The sequence below is a fragment of the Manis pentadactyla genome, chromosome 1 (genome assembly GCF_030020395.1).
Source record: "Manis pentadactyla isolate mManPen7 chromosome 1, mManPen7.hap1, whole genome shotgun sequence".
Taxonomy (NCBI): domain Eukaryota; kingdom Metazoa; phylum Chordata; class Mammalia; order Pholidota; family Manidae; genus Manis; species Manis pentadactyla.
Window position 1 is genome coordinate 235,168,165 of NC_080019.1, and position 19,997 is coordinate 235,188,161.

The 19,997-nt window shown below is 62.0% G+C and overlaps 5 protein-coding genes across 19 annotated transcripts; 4 read left to right on the forward strand and 1 right to left on the reverse strand.

Annotated features, from left to right (window-relative positions):
* The first annotated feature begins 1,196 nt into the window (after positions 1-1,196).
* HYAL1 (hyaluronidase 1) lies at positions 1,197-4,394 on the forward strand. The gene is made up of 4 exons (XM_036877872.2): positions 1,197-1,515; positions 1,934-2,857; positions 3,189-3,278; positions 3,456-4,394. The coding sequence occupies exons 2-4, from the start codon at positions 1,958-1,960 to the stop codon at positions 3,771-3,773; spliced, it is 1,308 nt and encodes a 435-aa protein (XP_036733767.2). The 5' UTR covers positions 1,197-1,515; positions 1,934-1,957; the 3' UTR covers positions 3,774-4,394.
* HYAL3 (hyaluronidase 3) lies at positions 4,154-10,456 on the forward strand. The gene is made up of 5 exons (XM_057488804.1): positions 4,154-4,184; positions 4,384-4,881; positions 8,322-9,232; positions 9,598-9,687; positions 9,783-10,456. The coding sequence occupies exons 1-5, from the start codon at positions 4,154-4,156 to the stop codon at positions 10,056-10,058; spliced, it is 1,806 nt and encodes a 601-aa protein (XP_057344787.1). The 3' UTR covers positions 10,059-10,456.
* Positions 4,743-7,670, forward strand: NAA80 (N-alpha-acetyltransferase 80, NatH catalytic subunit). 5 transcript variants are annotated; one of them, XM_057487225.1, is made up of 3 exons: positions 5,616-5,808; positions 6,152-6,204; positions 6,332-7,670. In XM_057487225.1, the coding sequence occupies exons 2-3, from the start codon at positions 6,174-6,176 to the stop codon at positions 7,480-7,482; spliced, it is 1,182 nt and encodes a 393-aa protein (XP_057343208.1). In that variant the 5' UTR covers positions 5,616-5,808; positions 6,152-6,173; the 3' UTR covers positions 7,483-7,670. The 5 variants fall into 5 exon arrangements, with proteins under 5 accessions (XP_036733774.2, XP_036733775.2, XP_036733773.2 ...); XM_036877879.2 differs by lacking the exons at positions 5,616-5,808; positions 6,152-6,204 and adding an exon at positions 4,743-4,881; XM_036877880.2 differs by lacking the exons at positions 5,616-5,808; positions 6,152-6,204 and adding an exon at positions 4,758-4,885.
* A 244-nt stretch (positions 10,457-10,700) lies between the features above and the next one.
* On the forward strand, positions 10,701-15,542 carry IFRD2 (interferon related developmental regulator 2). 3 transcript variants are annotated; one of them, XM_036877888.2, is made up of 12 exons: positions 10,701-10,897; positions 12,693-12,845; positions 12,928-13,012; positions 13,117-13,241; positions 13,323-13,480; positions 13,626-13,676; positions 13,762-13,940; positions 14,025-14,130; positions 14,395-14,532; positions 14,617-14,745; positions 14,823-14,918; positions 15,032-15,542. In XM_036877888.2, the coding sequence occupies exons 1-12, from the start codon at positions 10,840-10,842 to the stop codon at positions 15,110-15,112; spliced, it is 1,359 nt and encodes a 452-aa protein (XP_036733783.2). In that variant the 5' UTR covers positions 10,701-10,839; the 3' UTR covers positions 15,113-15,542. The 3 variants fall into 3 exon arrangements, with proteins under 3 accessions (XP_036733783.2, XP_036733785.2, XP_036733784.2); XM_036877890.2 differs by having other exon boundaries at positions 12,720-12,845; XM_036877889.2 differs by lacking the exon at positions 14,025-14,130.
* A 156-nt stretch (positions 15,543-15,698) lies between these two features.
* On the reverse strand, positions 15,699-19,882 carry LSMEM2 (leucine rich single-pass membrane protein 2). Of its 9 annotated transcripts, none has more exons than XM_057487288.1 (6): positions 19,396-19,882; positions 18,931-19,066; positions 18,359-18,435; positions 16,582-16,692; positions 16,306-16,491; positions 15,699-16,138 (listed from the first exon to the last, which is right to left on the reverse strand). In XM_057487288.1, the coding sequence occupies exons 4-6, from the start codon at positions 16,685-16,687 to the stop codon at positions 16,005-16,007; spliced, it is 426 nt and encodes a 141-aa protein (XP_057343271.1). In that variant the 5' UTR covers positions 16,688-16,692; positions 18,359-18,435; positions 18,931-19,066; positions 19,396-19,882; the 3' UTR covers positions 15,699-16,004. The 9 variants fall into 9 exon arrangements, with proteins under 9 accessions (XP_057343271.1, XP_057343272.1, XP_057343267.1 ...); XM_057487289.1 differs by having other exon boundaries at positions 16,582-16,695; XM_057487284.1 differs by having other exon boundaries at positions 16,582-16,764.
* Between the last annotated feature and the right edge of the window lie 115 nt (positions 19,883-19,997).

Here is a 19,997-nt window from a genome sequence, read left to right on the forward strand (position 1 = left end):
GAGTGAAGCGGCTCAGAGACCTCGGGTCTATACAACCAGAGGGCAGGCAGGGCAGGCCAGGCAGCTGGACTGACCCCAGACCCACCCCTCTTGGGCCCACCCAGCAGGAGCAGGCCTTCAGGCAGGGCCCTGGGGTGGGAGGGCTCTTGGCACCCCAGCGTCTTCCTGCTGTTCCACCTGGGACCCAGTCAGCCGGAGAACTGTGGCCTGCTGCTTGGCTGCGTCCTGCTGTGGTACCAGGTTTCAGGGGGTACCAGAAGGTAGCATGGAGCCTTGGGGAGGCGGGGCCTGCCGTGATGTTGTTCTGTCAGCTCAGTGCTTGGGAGTTGTGCCAGACTCTCTGAGCCTGCCGTTGCTCTGGGACCTGTTTTCTAAACAGGATCAGTGACCACCTCTGTGACCAGATCCTGTGCTTGGGTTGAGGCTAATGAGCCCCCTCCGCGCCCTCTCCTGCCAGCCAGGAAGACCAATCCCAAGTGTTAGCCAGCTGTGTCACAGCTCCCGTGACCACTGTGCCCGGGGGTGGAGGGGGTGTCACTGGCTGAGGCTCAGACTGGGCCGCAGACTCGGGCAGCACATTCTCCCGGGCCAGGGACAGGCTTCCTCTGCCTCCCCCCGCAGGCAGGCTGGGCCTGGGCGCAGAGCTGTCTCCAAAGTCAGCTTCTGAGTCAGCAAAACTGTGGAGTGAACGGGCACATGGTCACTGACACATGGATGCTCACCCATGGTCACACAAACGGGGTCTCATGGTCACAAGGCCACAGCGTCTGGCAAGCGCCGGGTCCTCCACGCACACACATGGGCTCTGCTGGCGTTGGCACAGGTGGTTGCTAACTGGGAACCTACAGAGACACAGTCCCTGGCCTGGTACACACACACAGGTGACACTCAGCCCTGACTTCGTGAGCACAGTGCCCCTCAGACTTAGACCCTTAAAGCAGGGATGACTTACACACTAGGCACAGGGCCTAGGGCTACGGTACTTCTAGGGCCTGCAAGAATGTTTTAATTTTTCCATCAGGGTAAATGTATATTAATCATGAATATATAGTAAGGAATTCAGTCTGGATTACATTTGCCTTTATATGAACATAGTTGTATATTTTTAAATACTTTCTTGAGGAGAGTTAAACAAAGGCAGAAGCACCCAGCGCCCAAGAACAAGTGCCCTCCTTGGGTATGTGACCCCCTGCCCTGCCTCCGCCCACACCCCAGGCCTAATAAAGCCCCAGAGCCTGCCCTGTGCTGACAGGGTGGGAGGGGCCGCCTCCAGCCCAGCCCCACCTTCCAAGGGCACTTTGTGGGGGTGCAGAGGTGGTTCCTCGGCCTGGCCCGCCCTCCAGCCCGCCCCCAGGCTGGGTGTGGTGGCCCCCACGAAAGCTCTGCGCTTCCAGCAGCGGAAGAGTCCTAAGGTGCAGCTGGGGCCTGAGTTGAGGAACAGAATCTTGCTGAGCCCTGCCTGGGCCCTTACCCTCGGGTCAGGAAGTGTGGAGGCCGAGGTCCTTCAGGCCTGAGGTCAGTAGGGACACGCAGGCCGGCTGGCGGGTGTGCAGGAGGGCTGGGCTACCCTGTCCTTGGTTGCTGCACATTCCCCGCGCTAATAGGCAGGCCAAGATTCCCAGGGGAAGAGGCAGGAAAGGCCCCCATCGTCAGGTCAGCCTGGGGGCTGAGGGTTTGGCTCTGGGCCCCTCTTCTCAAAACATGTCATGATGTCTGTGGCCCTTGGGAAGAGGTTAAGTGAGCTTAGGCCAGGGCAAGGCCTGTGGGAGATGGAGGGCAGAGGCTGGGCCTGGAGATGGTGCTGCCCCCTTCCATGCCTCTCCTTTGCCCTCTGACCACTGGCACCTGGGCTCTGCCAGTGTGAGTTCACGTGAAGCCAGAGCAGGGCCTGGGGCTTTCCAGGCCTGCTTGCAGCTCTGCCTCTCCTGGACAGGTTTCCCTAGACCCACCCTGTGCCATGGCAGCCCACCTACTTCCCATCTGCACCCTCTTCCTGACCTTGCTTGGCATGGTCCAAGGCTCCAGGGGACCCGTGGTACCCAACCAGCCCTTCACCACCATCTGGAACGCAAACACCCAGTGGTGCCTGGAGAGGCACGGCGTGGACGTGGACATCAGTGTCTTTGACGTGGTGGCCAACCCCGGGCAGGCCTTCCGTGGCCCTGACATGACCATTTTCTACAGCTCCCAGCTAGGCACCTACCCCTACTACACTTCGGCTGGGGATCCTGTGTTTGGTGGCTTGCCCCAGAATGCCAGCCTGGGGGCCCACCTCGCCCACGCATTCCAGGACATCAAGGCTGCCATAGCTGCATCCAACTTCTCAGGGCTGGCAGTCATCGACTGGGAGGCATGGCGCCCACGCTGGGCCTTCAACTGGGATGCCAAGGACATTTACCGGCAGCGCTCACGGGCACTGGTCCAGGGGCAGCACCCCAACTGGCCGGTTCATCGGGTGGAGACAGCAGCTCGGGACCAGTTCCAAGAGGCTGCACGGGCCTGGATGGCGGGCACCCTCAAGCTGGGGCAAGCACTGCGGCCTTGTGGCCTCTGGGGCTTCTATGGATTTCCTGACTGCTACAACTATGACTTTCTGAGCCCTAACTATACAGGGCAGTGCCTACCGAGCATCCGTGCCCAGAATGACCAGCTGGGGTGGCTGTGGGGCCAGAGCCGTGCCCTCTACCCCAGCATCTACCTGCCTGCAGGGCTGGAGGGCACAGGAAAGGCACAGATGTATGTGCAGCACCGTGTGGCTGAGGCATTCCGTGTGGCTGAGGCTGCTGGGGACCTCAGTTTACCAGTGCTGCCCTATGTCCAGATCGTCTATGACAAGACAGACCACTTTCTGCCCTTGGTGAGTCTCCTTCTTTGACCCTGCCCACCTTGGGCTATAGGTCCAGCAAATGAGGCCACACAGCCTGGAAGCACTTTCATCCATTCATTCTCACATTCTTTGAGCACCTACTGTGCGCCAAGCTGTGCTCAGCACAAAAGAGTCGGCCTTCATCAGAGAGATGTCCCTGCCCACATGGCACTCCCAGGCTCGGGTGCAGGCAGGCTCGCCTCAGACCACCAGGGCCAGAGCAGCCCTAGGTGGGGTTGTGAATCCTTTGTCCCCTGCAGCGGTGTTATGGAAGTGTGCTGTGGGGAGGGGGCCCACGGAGCTTTGCTGGCCCTTTCCGCAGGATGAGCTGGAGCACAGTGTGGGGGAGAGTGCAGCTCAGGGGGCAGCAGGAGTGGTGCTGTGGGTGAGCTGGGAGGACACACAAACGAAGGTGAGCTCTGGCCCGGGCAGGGGGGTTCGCGGGTGGGGGGGCGCTGCCCGCTTGACTGCAGAGACCCTGGCCCACCCTTTCCACCCTGGGCCTGGCTGGCCAGCAGGTAAGTACCTCAGTGCCCTCAGTGGGGCTGTGAATAGCTGTGGTGTCCCTGATGCCCCCCTACCCACCCAGGAATCATGCCAGGCCATCAAGAAATACATGGACACCACGCTGGGGCCCTTCATCCTGAACGTGACCAGTGGGGCTCTTCTGTGCAGTCAAGTCCTGTGCTCGGGCCACGGACGCTGTGCTCGGCACCCTAGCCACCCAGAAGCCCTCCTCATCCTCAACCCTGCCAGTTTCTCCATCCAGCTCACGCCTGGTGGCAGCCCCCTGAGCCTGAGAGGTGCCCTCTCACTTGAGGATCGGGTGCGGATGGCTACAGAGTTTACATGTCGCTGCTACCCTGGCTGGAAGGGAGCACGGTGTGAGCATCCCGGGGTGTGGTGATTGGCCACTCATGGAGATGCACGAATTGAGCACCTGTTGATCTTAAAAATATAGTTATTTCACCAGCAAAAATGAGTTTGTTTGGGAATGGTAGAGATTTACAAAACCCAGAGAACAAAGGAGAGGAGGCTCTTTTACAGAGCAGAGGACCAATCTGGGAGGGCTGTGCTAAGCAAAAAGTTCTGGAGGACGGCAGTCCCTCACGTGGTGGCTCCTCATTGGCTAGGCTGTTGCTAGGGTGGAGGAAACCTTCCCTCCTCCTGGATAAAGCAGGCTTCTTCCGCCCGGGTCTGCAAAGGGTTGCAAGGAGCAGTAGGCCAAATCTCTCCTTGCTCGACTCCATCCCGAAGGAGAGGGTTCATCATTCACTTCACATCGCCATGCGCTCCGGGCCTGGCCTCGTCTTCTCAAGTACAGTGTCACCCGAGTCCCGGTCAGTCCGTGCTCAGCCACGCACAGCTTACGCCCGCAGAAGCACACAAGGTCCCGCGCTCTCCCGGCCCCGAGCCCGCGGAACCCGCAGCCACGGAGCCCACACGGGGCCTCTGCCTTACACCGTGCATGCTAGGCGCCAAGCAGGCCAACTCATTCGGTCCTCGGGCGCGGTGAGGACCCCGAAGCACACCTGGGAGGGTAAGCGCTTCGCCCCGGGTGCGCGGCCCCACGCTGTGCGGCCGTGGGGAGAGGGTGCTCCGGCGAGCAGAGCGGCGCAAAGGCCCCAAGGTCCACGGGGCCCCGGGAGGGCTCCGGGCTTCTGGCTCACGCCTGAGACGCACAGTCGCAGACCCCCTCCCAGGCCGACGCCAGCCCCAGACGGCCGCTTCCCGGGACGGGGCACCTATTTCAGAAGGCGGCGGGCGGGCACGGCGGGGCGGGGGCGGGGCCAGCGCTGAGACCGGGTCTGTGTCGGGCGGAGTTGTGACGCGCGGGGAGGGGGCGGGCCCTGGCCGCCACGCGACACTCGGGACCCGGGGAGCGCCGCGGGCCGCGACGGCTGCAGTGCGTCCGCCGCGCCGCCAGGGGCCAGCGCGGGCGGCCGGAGGAGCCAGAGCGGGACCCGACCCTGCCGAGCGAGGACGCGGAGCCCCCCGAAGCCCGGCTCCAGCATGTCGGTACTGCCCCTCCCCACGCGGCGTATCCGGCCCCATCGTCCCCGCGCATGCGGGCCTCGAGTGGCGGCGCTTCCTCGCACGCCCTCCCCGCGTTTGTCGTTCCCCCAGATCATTCCAAGCCACACCCACTCGGAGTCAAGCTTTCAAAGCCCCCGACCCACTTTGTTACCCACTGGGTGGGAGGGGGAAACCGGGTAATGGGAGAGGTAGCCGCTTCGTAGGACCCCAGGAGCCCTGCCCACAGTGGGCGGGCCGGCTCCGAGGGGGCGGAGCCCGCGGGGAAGTCTGGGGCTCCAGACCCAGGGGCGGATCCTGGGACTTCCTCTTGGTCCAGAGGTGCGGCTGCTGCGGAGGTGGCTGATGCAGGTGAGGGGCACGTAGCCCTCTGAGTGGCACGTGGTGTGGGGAGGGGGCTACCTATTACTGACGAGTGTGGAACTAACCCCAAGTTCAGGGACCTTCCTGGGGAGGTGGGGAAGGGGAGCCAGGACGTCCGTCTGGAGCAGGTGAGCAGAAAGGTAGGGCCCAGTCCCCCCCCCCCCCGCCAGCGCCAGAAACTCCCCAGCATAGACCCTCCTGCCAGCAGGGCCTGGAGCAACATGGGCAAACAATGTGGTTCGGGCCCAAGGGGGTCTGGGCCTCCAACCTGGTGGCCGTTGGACACCCCGGTGGATGTAGGAAGGAAGCTGTGGTCCTTATCTAGGGTAGCTACCAAACTCAGGCCATGGGGAACCATCTGCAGGAGCCACATTGCTGTGTGACTGAGCCAGGCCTCTTGCTAGTGCTGCTGGGGCCCATCTGGGGAGAGCTGGGGTTATGTCCAAAGCATCCCGAGCTGGATGGAGTTGGGGATATGGCCATGGGCTTTGTGCCCTGGGCAGGGAAGGCAGTCCAAAGGGGGTGGAAAACAGCCTGATGAATGGGTAAGTGGTACTCCAGGATTGGCTAGCGGGCAGGCACAGCGCAGGTGGTCGGAAGGCTGGGACCTGGGATGCAGGGAGAAGGAAGGGACAAGAGAGCCCCTGGGGTGCAGCTACATTCCCTCCAAAGGGAGCCTTGGGTGGGTTTCAGCCAGGGGTCATAGTATCTAGTTTGCACATTCTGTCTGATGGCATAGGACTGGATCAACTGTCCTGGGGAGAACAAAGCTGTAACCAGAGCAGGCTAGGGCCAGGACTCTTGGGTTCTCTGTCAGCCTTTAGCCCTCAGCCACCGTTCAATGTGGGGCAGGATACCCTTGACCCATGCTCTCTGTTGTCCATCTAGTCAGCTCCCCCAGGTATAGGGAATGGTCTCCTCCAGGTCCTCTGTACCATCAGGTGAGTATAGGGACAAGGTGCAGCCCACCAGTTCAGGATGCATGGCCTCCCTGGCACCCTGTTAGCCCCTCCCTGCCCCAACCCCATCCTCCCTCCTGGCACAGCCCAGCATGGCTGTTGTCCACAGGAGGAGCACCCTTGTGGTCCAAGGAGATGCCACCTCATGGAGACTGTGGCCTTAACGCCCAGCCTGGTGCTGAGCCACCCGAAACCCAGCAGGAGATGACCTTGGCTCCCAGCCAGACTCAGCTGGGCGTGGATTCTACACATAGGCAAGAGCTGAACCAAAGCCCTGGCCCAGGGCTGACCCCTACCCCAGAACCTACACACCGGATGGAGCTGACCCTGAGTCCCAGCCCAGCCAAGCCGATGCTGGATCCTGCACGCCGGCCAGAGCTGACCCTGAGATCCAGCCTGGCCAAGCTGACCCCGGGTCCTGCACGCCAGCCAGAGCTGACCCTGAGCCCCAGGCTAGCTGAGCTGATCCCAGGCTCCACATGCTGTCCAGAGATGACCCTCAGTCGTGGCTCACCTGAGCTGCCCCTGGAGCCCTCACAGCCCCCAGAGGAGACCCCAGCCCCCAGGCTAGCTGAGCTGACCCTGGAGCCTGCGCACTGCCGACCCGAGCTCCTAGGCGCCTGTGCTGACCTTATCAATGAGCAGTGGCCCCGCAGCCGTGCCTCCCGCCTGCACTCCTTGGGCCAGTCCTCAGACGCCTTCCCTCTCTGCGTGATGCTGCTCAGCCCCCGCCCCACACCCGGGGCAGCCCCCATCGTGGTGGGCCATGCCCGCCTGTCACGGGTGCTGGACCGACCGCAGAGCCTCCTGGTGGAGACAGTGGTAGTGGCCCGAGCCCTGAGGGGCCAAGGCTTTGGCCGCTGCCTCATGGAGGGCCTGGAGGCCTTTGCTCAGGCCCGAGGCTTCCGCCGGCTGCACCTCACCACCCATGACCAGCTGTACTTCTATGCCCACCTGGGCTACCAGCTGGGTGAGCCTGTGCAGGGCCTGGTCTTTACTAGCCAACGGCTGCCTGCCACCCTGCTCAGAGCCTTCCCCAGGGCCCCCTCCCCCCGGCCACCCTGCAAGGCCCCTGGCCTGACTGCCCAGGCTGCCCCAAGAACACCCAAGGGGCCACCATTGCCACCACCTCCTCCCCTGCCTGAGCCCTTGACCACCACACCCCCACCTCCAGCAGGGGCCCCTCCGCAAGGCCTGCCGGACATGCAGTACCAAGACCTGAGAGGATGCCCCATATTCTGGATGGAGAAGGACATCTGAGGGCCTCCCAGGGCAAGGCACTCTTTCTGGGTTGGTGGACTGCCCCACACAATACCTGTGTCAGCCCACTGGCCATACCTCAGCCTTTAGCCCCTGGGGCAGCTTAGTGCCAGTGCGGCCAGAAGATGGCGCCACAGCTGTGGCTCAGAGCTGTCAGTGTGGCTGAATAAAGACTTCTGTTAGGTGTGGCTGTGACAATTTTGTTGACCCCTGTCCTTGCCTTCCATTCTCATCTAAGGTCCCCTGTCCCTACAGGAGCTCCCAGATCTACTTCAGCCCTGAGCCATAGATGGAGGGACATGTTCTCTCTGCCTCTCCCACTTTGCCAGGCCCAGGAGACAAGGGAGCATGTGTCTCCTTTCACATTCACTCGCCTGTCACCATTCACTGAGGACCTACTATGTGTCAGACCCTGGGCTGAGAACAGGCAATGTGGAAATAGGGTCTCCACCCACGGGGACAGGTAGGGGGGTGGGTAGGCGGGATCCATGCTAGGACAGGGAGTTAGATACTGCCACTCCACCCGGAGACCCAGGAGACCTTCCAGGGAAGATGATGCCACAGCAGAGACTTGAATGCTGAGCAGAAATTCAGCCAGGCAAGATGGGCACTTCTGAGAGCTCTCTGGGTGGACAAGGTGTCAGAGGGCTCAGTGGTGCCCAGCACAGGAGGGGAGCTGCCCAGGCCAGCGTCGGGTGGCAGCTCAGAGTCTTAGGGGACCCCTTGGGGACCATGCTTTCCCTGCCCCCCAAACTTGGGAGAGCTTGCCCATCTTCCTGAGCTCTAGGGAAGGTGTACCCTTGGCCACAGACTAAGATCCCATCCCATCTCTCCTGCAGGTGTCCATCCCTGGGACATAACCATGCAGCCAGGCCTAGCCCTGGTGCTAGGTGTGACCCTGTGCCTGGGGTGTGGCCAGCCCCAGCTGTGGGCCCCAGAACACCCCTTCTCTGTGCTGTGGAACATACCCTCAGCACACTGTAAGACCCGCTTTGATGTGCACCTGCCACTAGAGGCCCTGGGCATCACAGCCAACCATGGCCAGCGTTTCCACGGTCAGAATATCACCATCTTCTACAAGAACCAGCTCGGCCTCTATCCCTACTTTGGGCCCAGGGGCACAGCTCACAACGGGGGCATCCCCCAGGCTGTGCCCCTTGACCGCCACCTGGCACAGGCTGCCTACCAGATCCACTGGAGCATGGGGCCTGGCTTCCCTGGCCTGGCAGTGCTGGACTGGGAGGAATGGTGTCCACTTTGGGCAGGGAACTGGGGCCGCCGCCGAGCCTACCAGGCAGCTTCATGGGATTGGGCACAGCGGGTATTCCCCCTCCTGGGCCCCCAGGAGCAGCTCCACAAGGCCCGCACTGGCTTTGAACAGGCAGCCCGGGCATTGATGGAGGACACTCTACGGTTGGGCCAGGCGCTGCGGCCCCTTGGACTCTGGGGCTTTTACCGCTTCCCAGCCTGTGGCAATGGCTGGCACGGTACAGCTTCCAATTACACAGGTCACTGCCACAAAGCCACCCTCGCTCGCAATACGCACTTGCATTGGCTCTGGGCCGCCTCCAGTGCCCTCTTCCCCAGCATCTACCTCCCACCTGGGCTGCCGCGGGTGCACCGCCAGACATTTGTTCGGTACCGCCTGCAGGAGGCCTTCCGTGTGGCCCTCGCTGGGCACCAGCATCCCCTGCCTGTCCTGGCCTACGTCCGCCTCACACACCGGCGCTCTGGGAGGTTCTTGTCCCAGGTGAGTGAAAGCTGAGGGCTGGGGGTCTGAGTAGAGAGGCATGGCCCCATCTTACAGAGGTCTGAGGCCCCTGGCCCAGGGGAACGTGACAGGGAAGCCCTCCGTAGCTCTGAGGAGGGAGGTCCCCAGCAAAGCATCTGACAAGGTTGTGGCTCTGCCCTGGGAGGTCTTGAGGGAAGGCGAGGCCCAGCCTCCGGAGCCCTGGTCTGAGTGGAGAGCCTGAGAAGCCACTCCCAGGCTCAGTGCCTCTGGGGCCTCCACTAGAGTCGGATCGCAGCCACGACCAGGAAAGTTTCTTGAAGGTAGAGGTAGGCCCAGGCGGATGGAGCCAGCCCAGCCCCGGCCTAACAGCTCTTCTCCTCCAGGATGACCTTGTGCAGACCGTCGGTGTGAGTGCAGCGCTGGGGGCAGCCGGCGTGGTGCTCTGGGGGGACCTGAGCTTCTCCAGCTCTGAGGTGATCACTGCACAGAGCCCATGCTGGGGTCCCAGGGTGGGGGGACACCGTGGCAGGCCATGGAGCAGGAGCATCAGTACATCCCTCCCTCTCAGGACAAGTGCTGGCAGCTCCACGACTACCTGCTGGGCACCCTGGGCCCCTATGTGACCAACGTGACCAGGGCGGCCGTGGCCTGCAGTCAGCAGTGGTGCCATGGCCATGGGCGCTGTGCCCGGCGAGACCCTGGACAGCTGGAAGCCTTTCTGCACCTGCAACCAGACGGCAGCCCTGGGGCGTGGCAGTCCTTCAGCTGCCACTGCTACCGAGGCTGGGCTGGCCAGACCTGCGGGGAGCCCAGGCCTGATCCTGCGCCTGAAGAAGCAGCATAAAGCCAGGAGTCACCTGCGCCTGCCTCTCCTGTCCTTGCTGCCATCTCCCCCTCCTGGAGGGAGGAGTCTGTCCGTCCTGTTCCATTTAGCTTACTGTCAGCCCTCCGGTACACACACCCGACTTCCCACGGGACCCCTGGAAGGTCCAGAGAAAACACTTACTCTATTTTAGCACCAGAGGCCCTCTGACAGGGCCCGTCCCTCCTGACAAGGAGGGAGGGCCAGGGTTCCAGAGGGTCGGGGCTGCCCGCCCAGGGCTCTGTTCCAAGAGGCGACAGGACCGTCCAGGGGCAGGTGGGCCCCACCCAGGGAGATCTCGGCTACGGGCTGTACCTCTAGAGCTAACCTGCTGTCCACACTCGCTTTCATCATAAAGGCACCTTTCCTTCATTGCCCGAGGTCCGGCTGCCCGGCCTACCGGCCCCACGCTCTTCCCGTCCCAGGTGTCGGGCCGCAAGCGCCCGAAGACGTTGCGGCCGCGGTGCGTGGGTCCCAGACCGCCTTGGGCTCGGCGCGGGGACAGACGGGCTGGGGGCGCGGTTCGTGCCGGCGGCGGCAGCTCGGTCCGCTGCGCGCGGCCCCCTGGGAGCCGTAGTTTCGGCCTCGCGGACTCGCCTTCCCGGCGGCCCGCGAGGCGGGGCGGGGCGGGGCGCCCGGCGAAGATGGTGGCGCGCGCCGCGTGCAACCGCCGCCGTCCACTACAGGCTCGGTCCAGCGTTGCTGGCGTCCCTCTGCTCCGCCGCCGCCCGCCGGGCCCCTGAGCCCGCGCCCGGTGCCCGGCATGCCTCGCGCCCGCAAGGGCGGCGCGCCCCGCAAGGGCGGCCAGCGCCGTGGAGGGGGTAAGTGGGGTCCGGGCAGCCGGTGACCGGCGAGCGGGGCCCTACTCGGCCCCCGTCAGCGTCCCTGAGGGACCTGGGCGTGCGCTCCGTCCAGGCAGCCCCTCCGCCGCGACAGCCCGGCGCTGCTCCGCGAGACGCAGCCGCGGCCCGCACGTGTCCCGGGAGGCAGCGGCCACGTGGGCGCCAGCTTGCGCGCGGTTCGCAGGTCAGGACCGGCGCTGCCTGCCCTGCCCTGCCAGAGCCTCTCCGCCCGGTGTCCCCGCTGCACCTCCACCCCAGTCCCCTGCTGTGCGGGACACACGCCCGCCCCCTCGCCAGCCCCGGATCCTTTCGTTCCTGGACTGGACCGGCAAGTTGGCCGGAGTCCTGGCCTGCCCGGGAGAACTGGGGAAGGGGCCAAGGGGAAGCTGCAGGCTGAGGACCTGGGCGGGCCTGGCCCTGGAGGGTGGGTGAGTGCGCTGGCCCCTGCGGCCGTCCCGAGACTTATCGGTGTGGACCAGGAGTGTGGTGCTCACTGCAGGGATGGGGCCCCTGACAGCTCAGACCCGGCCACCGCCCTCATGGTGCTGGTGCCGAGGTGGGGCCGTTTGGAGGTTAGCAGCTTTCCAGAAATACTGGTGCTGAGGGTCAAGTTTACCAAGTGGTGTCAGCCCCAGACTTAGGCGCCAAGGAAGCCCTGAGGCAGGGGCTTCTGTCTGCGGCTGAAGTGAGGAAGAGAGCACATGTGGAGGGACGGACTGTGCGGTGTCCTGACATCTGGAGGGAACGTGGCCCAGGGGAGCAAATGAAAAAAGGCTGGGCTGCTCTGGCAGGTGGGGTGGTGAGAGCAAAACAGAAGCCTCTGTGTGTGCTGGACTTTGCAGCACACATGGAGGATGCAGTTCCTGAGATGGAAGGCCAGCTTGGTGACCAGAACCAGTCTGGGGCTCTGCTGTGGCAGCCGTCCTTGCCAGAGTCAGCCCCTGGCCCTGGGCAGGATCCACACATGGCAGTGTGTCAGCTCTGCTGACTTGGATGTTGCCCGGTGTTCACCTATTTCCAGGGTGTCATGCAGTCAGGGGCCACTTCATTCCCTGCACTTCCCAGGGTCTAGAGGGGCCTGTGTCCACCCACCCAGGGCTGCAGGTCTGGGATGGACCGGGGGGGACTCAGAGGACAGAATGTTTGAAGCCTGGGGCATTTGCTCACACCCATTAGGAGCGAGGTGTCTCCCCAGGGCAGACGGGTGACCTGGCAGGCTTGCTGGCCCACAGAAGAGCTGTGCCTCATCCCTTGTCAGTCACTGTCTTCACCTGTCTACCCAGAGGTGCTTTTGCAGATGGAGAGACAGGCTTTGAAAGCTAGGCTCCTGACCTTGTCACACCCCTTTTAAGATGTGGAGCTGGAACTTGACTCCTGGGTCTGCCTGGCTCTATAACTGAAGTCCTTGGCCTTTGTCCTGGTCACTCTGGGGCTGGTGGCAGAGTTCCCCCAGGATCTGCCCCCACTTAAAGGTGTAGGTGGGGCCTGTACAGTACCTTCTGGCTCGGCCTGACTCTTGGTCTCCTCGAAGCAGGCTGTGGTGTCAGGGTGGCTCTGCTCACCAAGCCTGCCAGGTTTGCCTAGACAGGGCCTGGTGCCCCATCCTCTCCAACAAATAGACCTCATTCCCCTTCTCCTGCTTCCTGGCTCTGTGTTCTCTGCATCAGGCCCTGTGCTCCTACCTTAGCCTGTTTTCTGAGAAGGGCAGCATTCTGACCTGGGGGGTCATGAGGCTGGGGGAGGTGCCCCAGCTGTCACTCATCCATGGAGGCAGGCCAAGTGCCCCGTTCCACCTCCCCAGGTGCGCAGAGCAGTACCCAGGCTCCTGCTGACTCGGGCTCCAGTGAGGATGAGGCCAGGAGTGAGTCCCGTAGCAGCACCAGTGAATGCCCCAGCCTTCTTAGCACCACAGCGGAGGGCAGCCTTGGTGAGAGTGTGGGAGCTTGGGGGAACACCAGTGGGGGCTCCCTGGGAGGGCAGCAAGCAGGGCTGACCAGCTGGTCTTGCAGGGGGGGACATCGTGGATGAGCAGGGCCAGCAGGAAGAACTTGAGGGGAAGTTGAAAGAGTATGTGGACTGCCTTGCAGATAAGAGGTACCCTGACCACCAGCCAGCCTCTGCACCCTGTCCCTGCTAAGCCCGCACCAGGTGCCCCCTGAGTGGGGCCAGCCCAAAAGATCCCCTTCTTCATCCCCCAGTGCCAAGACCCGGCAAGGTGCTCTTGAGAGCCTGCGCCTGGCCCTGGTGGCCCGCCTGCTCCCTGACTTCTTGCTGGAGCGCCGCCTCACACTGGCTGATGCCTTGGAAAAGTGCCTCAGGAAAGGTGGGGCCAGGGGCCCCAGGGACCCGAGTGGACCGAGGGCCAGCCCTTGCCATGCAGGCTGATCAGATGGCATTCCTGCAGGGAAGGGCGTGGAGCAGGCCCTGGCTGCTGCTCTGCTAGGCCTGCTCTGCGTGCAGCTGGGCTCTGGGCCCCAAGGTGAAGAGCTCTTCCACAGCATGCAGCCCCTCCTGGTGTCTGTGCTCAGTGACGCCACAGCCAGCCCTGCGGCCCGGCTCCACGTGAGTGCCCTCTGCTCCATGACACCTGCCACTCACCTAATCCCTGAGCCTGCCTCCAGGCTCCCCTACTCTGAGGGTGAGCCCCACGGCTGGGGACCCAGGCTCATTCTCTGACTGTGGCCTGGCTTTGCCTTCTTCCCAACAGTGTGCTTCTGCTCTTGGCTTGGGCTGCTACGTGGCTGCTGCCAATGTTCAGGTAAGTGGCCTTTGGGCATGGGTGGTAGAGCACCAAGGCGCTGGCTCTGCCCCTAAGCCACCCCTCCGCCTCCTTGTGTCCCTAGGACCTGGTCTCTTGCCTCACCTGCCTGGAAGGTGTTTTCAGCCAGGCCTATGGAATGGGTGGCTCCAGTGCTCCTGTGGTCCCTGCCAGCCTGCATGGCCTGCTCTGTGCTGCCCTGCAGGCCTGGGCATTGCTACTCACCACTTGCCCCAGCACCCACATCAGCCACATCCTGGACAGGTAGGGCGACTGTGCACTGGGTGTGGGAGGGGAGCGGTGACCCAGCCCCTTACCACAGCAGAACTCAGCCTGCCCTTTCCCCAGGCAGCTGCCCCAGCTGCCCCAGCTCCTGTCCAGCGGAAGTGTGAACCTGCGGATTGCTGCCGGCGAGACCATTGCCCTGCTTTTTGAGCTTGCCCGGGACCTTGAGGTGCGAGGGAGGGTGCCTGCGCACGCCACCTGCCTGTCCCAGGTTGGATACAGGGCAGCCTTAGGTTGTCCCGGAGGGGAGTGACCCTGGCATGGACTCAGATGCTAGGTGCCTTAACGGAGGCCCTGAGCAGGTGTGCAGCCCAGGCCACGGCCAGACAGAGAGGAAAACGACGTCCTCGTGAAAGGAGGGATTTGAGCAACCCCAAGCTGAGAGCCGACAGCGCGTGGCCTCCTGCTCACGCACGCGCGTTGCCCATTGCAGGAGGACTTCACCTATGAGGACATGGAGGCCCTCTGCAGCACCTTGCGCTCCCTGGCCACGGACAGTAACAAGTACCGGGCCAAGGCCGACCGCCGGCGCCAGCGCGCCACCTTCCGTGCGGTGCTGCACTTCGTTGAGGTGTGTGTGGGGACATACACGTCTGAGCGTGGGTGCACCCCTGCACAAAGCCGCCCAGCCAGTCACGGCCCCTCTGCTTCACAGGGCGGCGAGTGTGAGGAAGACACAGTCCGCTTTGGGCTGGAGGTGCTCTATGTGGACAGCTGGGCTCGGCGCCGGGTCTATGCTGCCTTCAAAGACGTGCTGGGCTCGGGCATGCACCACCACCTCCAGGTGGGGAGGCAGACGGAGGGGACACCCAGCTTGGCTGCTCTGGACTGGCTGGAGCTCATAGCCCTCTTTGTTCCCAGAACAACGAGCTGCTCCGTGACGTCTTTGGCTTGGGCCCTGTGCTGGTGCTGGATGCCGCCACCCTGAAGGCCTGCAAGATTGCACGTTGTGAGAAGGTTTGCACTCTGGGGCGCCTTTGCCTTCCCTGCCTTCCCGAGGCCTGGAGGCTTGGAGAAGTCCTGGGCCTCCTCCCCAGCTCACCAGCACGTCGCTCTTTGCCCCACTCCAGCACCTGTACAATGCTGCCGCCTCCAAGGCCCGGACCAAGGCTCGTGGCCGTGTGCGGGACAAGCGGGCAGACATCCTGTGAGGCGGGGCTGCAGAAAGGAGATGCCCATACCTTGCCCATATTTTTAACAGAAGACAGTGCAACAGCTGGCTCCTGCCAGGAATTGTCACTTTATTTTTTTAATGACAAAGCCAAAAGCAGACACAGGGTGGGTAGCTGGAGGCCAGGCCCCCTGGGATCCTGGTCCCTTGCCCCCACATGCCACCCTGTGGCCTCTTCCTGGCCTGCCTCAGGCTGGGCCAGCTGTGTGCCTGTCCCAGGGCTGTGGGGCAGCAGTCGGAGGGTGTCCCTTCCTCTCTCCAGCTTTGCTCCCCTGGGGTGACCCATGACCTTGGGGGTATGGCATCTGGACAAAGGCCTCCACAACAGGAGAGGAGGCGAGGCTACCTAGAATGGGAGTCTGTGCTGATTTTTAAAGATTACTGAAGATAATTAAATGGAATTCTCAGCCTTCTGTGGCCCCTGGGTGTTCCTGCTGGCCTCCACCCCCAACCCTGCCCCAGGCTGGGCCCAGCTGGGTACCCCCAACGTGCGCTCACCTCTGGCCTCCAAGATAGTCTTTACCCAGCCGGCCCTCCCCCCAGCTTGTCTTTTGAGATCTGAGGCTGGCAGAGTTTGGGTGTCTAGGGTGGGGGCAGCTATTTCTAGACTGCTACCTGGAGGAGGCCCCAGAGAGTGCTGACAGGCCACAGGAAGCTGGGGTCATTTCCTCTGACCTTAGGCCACCCAGAGCAGCGCCTTGGCCCCGGAAGGCATGGCTGGGCCCAGCCTGAAGAGGCCAGAAGAGGCAGGGAGCTTGGGGTCAGGTCCTACTGCTGTACAGAAACCTCCCCGAGGAAGTGGCATGGAGCAGCAGTGGGAGAGGAGAAGCCAGGGGCAGCCCACTTCCCTGTGCGCCTCCAGGCCGCAGGGCTCAGCTGGGTGCTCGGGCCTCACTGGAGTTGAGCCTCCGCAGCTGGCTGAGGCTGGCCAGCCGGAGTTTGAGCAGTGTCTCCTCCTGCATGCGCAGCGTGTGCGCCAGCACGCGTAGGGATTCGCCCTGCAGCACTGGAGACAAGCAGGAGGGATGCCCCATCAGACCATGCGCCTCCCCACCAGTGCCCACCCTCCATCTCCTCAGCCTCTGCAGCTGCTCCTTCCGACTGGGCAGAAGGGCCTCCCCCATGCCCACATCCTTGCCGTCGCTTCTCTCTAGCTTCCTATGCTGTCCGTACCGCTCAGGTAGATAGCCAGGATGGCAAGCGCCAGGCAGGTGAGCACCAGCAGTGCGAGCAGCCCGAGGAAGCCCCCGCGGCTGTGCACCAGGCTGCAGCTGGCCTGGGCACACAGCGAGGGCGGCAGGATGCCCAGCAGCTCGTCCCACGGCTGTGCCTCCTCAGCCAGGTAGGGGCACAGTGAACCTGCGGGCGAACGGGGCCTCAGGAGGGCAGCGGGCTGCCTGCCTTCCTCCCCTCTCCCAGGACGCCTGGCCCCTCCCAAGCCCTACTCACCTCCTCCGTGAAGGTCGCTGATGGACTCCACCTGGTGCAGGCGCACCTCTGGCAGCTGGCTGGGGGCGCGGGGTGCGCCACTGCTCGGGCTCAGGGTCAGGGCCATGGTGTCTGCTGGGGCAGTGCGGGGCTGATGCAGCCAGTGGGTCGTCCCTCCCTTGCAGGGGCTCTCGGGCAGCAGGGCTCAGTGAAGACAGGGACAGGGCAAAGGGGTATTTGGCTCCCAATCTAAAACCACCTCAGAAATGACCCTTGATTTGAAGCCGGGATGACCGCATAGGCCATTTTCCCCCACCGTTGCACGGGGTGCCCTGGCTTGCTCACATCTGTTCCCTTCCCTGACCTCAAGGACTCAGGCATTCCTCGGCCTGTTCTCAAGAGTTTTATCAGCCTCAGGAGGACTAAACCCCAGTGCCTGACATGCATTCCTGCCTCTTCCGCTAGGGGTTTTCCCTGCAGACCCCATGCTGGGTGCCTTCCTTGAGACAGACAGACAGACACACACACACACACACACACACACACGTCAACTTTAGAGAGGCTTTTTCACTCCCAGCACACACACACACACACACACACACACACGTCAGCTTTAGAGAGGCTTTTTCACTCCCAACACACACACACACACACACACACACATGCCTTGCCCTCCAGGCCCGTGCTCAGCATTCTTTAATGTACTCAGCAGATTCCACTGTATTTCTGTGAACCCTGCAGTTTTCACTTAGCATCACACCCGGAGGCCCGCTTTGTTATCAGACTGTTTGACATGCCTCTGAGGTCTCCCCGCAGGCATCCCTTTGAGACTGCCTGGACATTTAGGTTATTTCCAGTTCCCTTTGGAAACCAGAAACTCCTAGGAAAAGACATGCACCATTGAGTGTGAAGGTTTTTCCCAATTTCCCAGCAGTTATTAAGGACAGATTCCCAGAAGCAAAGTTCGTGGATCAGAGCACAGACTTTTTCTTAAAGCTGTCATCAAACTGCCCTCCAGAATGGCTGTCCAGAGCCCCCAGGAGGGTCCAGCATGACCACCACTAGGCATATCCATTGAAAAACATTTTTTATATAACGTGTGCACACAAAATATGTGCTAGGTTGGGAAATGAGAAAAGGACATTGATTGGGTTTCTCTGCTGGAGGGCCTGATCAGTATTATATATGTAGCTTCTTAACTATCTGTTCACAGTCTACCCTTTAGTCAACTGGTGTCTTCTACTTGTGATTTTAATTACTATTTTTTTGGACCCAAAGTGTTTATTTTGTAATTTCTAAAAATTATTTTCTTCTGGTTGTTCTTTGACTTGATCTTTTCTCCTTCATGGCTCCTTGAGGCCTGCCAGTGCCCAGCTGGAGGCTAGATAACAAAGGGGGAACACCAGGACACCTCCTGATAGGGGCAAGGGTGTTTGGACTCTCTGGGTCCATCCCTTTCAGAGCAGTAACTCGGCCTTCATGATTTGCTTGAAATTGGCCCATGACACACTCAAAAGTGAGTAAAACAAAAACAGAGGCTGCCAGGTATTAGGCCTGGCTGGTGGGTTGGGATTCATACTAATTCTCTCTGCACTTGGCTATGCTTTTCTCACACTTTCTAAATTGATCTTGGGTTCTATTTGTTAAAAGAACAACACAGTAAATTACATTATTAAGACCTCCAAAAAGAGGAAAATACCCCACACCCCATACCACCACTACCATCATCACCACCACACACCTGGGGCCAGGCCTCTCCCATCCCCTGTAAAATGTTGAAAATGTCATGGGAGCTCACCAGCTGGACCTGCATCCTGGCCAGCAGTGTCCCTGAAGCTCCCTGAGTCCCTGCTCTGGCCCCTCTGAACCTCTGCGCTAATTGCATGTGGTGGGGGAATTAGGGGAGTGGCCAGCAGTCTGTCTGTCCAGGGCAAAACCCCAAACTAGCCAGTTGGGGTCACTTAGGACAGAGCTGGAGGAAGCCAGAAGCCTATCAAACTGGTCTCTGGGCCTTGCGCCCAAACACTTCCTGGAACCACTGCCCACGCCCAACCCCAGCTTCCTCCCAGTAGGAAGAGCTGAACTGGCCAGGCGGCTAGCTACTAGCCCACACCCACTTGGCACACCCTCTAGTTGGCCCTCCCCAGCTGGGTGGCTCTCCCAAGTAGCCCCCTGCCATCCCTGGCAGGGGAAGCAGGCAGGGCCCAGTGTGAGGGCGGATTCCTGCAGGGCAGGCCCTTCCCCCTGCAGAGGCTGGGTCCCTTGTGACCGATGGCCCATCAAGGAAAGGTCAGCGGGTCGAAGGCAGGTTTTTGTTGTCCACAGGGCCGCCAGGCTGGAGCCACGCTGCCCCTCACAGACATCTCCTACCTTCTTGGGTCTCCTCAGGCATGGCAAGCAGTGGACAGTTTGGGGGAGAAATAAACGCCCAGGAGCAGGACAGGATGGAGGCAGCAGTGGCTCTGCTGAGACCGTGGGGAAGGCCTGGCCGCCTCCCAGCCTGGAACTAAAATAGGCCTGAGCTCAGCCCACCGGGCTATATTTAGAGGGGGAGGCTCTCTGCCATGGGAAGGGGCAGAGCAACCCACGTGGGCCAGCCTGGCTTGTCTACCTGGTGATGGAGCCCAGCCCAAGGGCCACCTCCACCCTGCATGTGCCCAGGGGCTTTCCTGAGGAGCCCCACCCAGGTAGGCACAGCCCTGGTGTCATCCACAGGAGCCGCCTCAGGTTCACCTCCAGCCACGCACCATGTGGCAGCCACCTCCAGCCTCCCCACTGAGGACCCCTACCCACGGCTGGGCCTCTCTTCTCCAAACAAGCAAGACAAGCACCCACCATGGTGGAGCCTGATGGGGCTGGGGGTGATGGACAACCGGAGCTAAGTGCCAGGTGGGCTCCGAGAACCCCAAAGGGGCAGAGACGCCTCACGCACACAGGCGCCCACGCTGGCTTTTCTTGCTCAGCTTACAGCCTCCGGTAAAGGATTGCCCCTTCCCAGCCTCCGCTTTCCGTCTGGAAGAGGAATAGCCAGGGTTCCTCCAGGCACTACCAGCGACACAGGCTACAGCCGCTCCTCGAGCACCCAGCACAGTGCCCTCGGCTGCCCCCCTCACACACCAGGACACACACGGAACCTACCTCCTAAACACCCCAAACCCATCATGCCACTGTGTCACACTGGCCACCCTGATGGTCCCCAGACACCGCAGGTTGTTCCCCCCTCAGGGCCTCTGCCCCCAGACAGCCCCAGGCGGCTCCCTGCCATTCAGCTCAGACACCACCCCTCGGTGTGAGGCCTGCATACACTGTGCCCTACCACCCGGTTTTATCTTCTTAGCGCTCAGCCCAGAAGTCCTGTTCTTCGGCAGATACTTTGATGTCGGCGTCCCCAGAGGCCCTGCGGGACAGTCACATGGAGACCACCCTGAGTGCTCAGC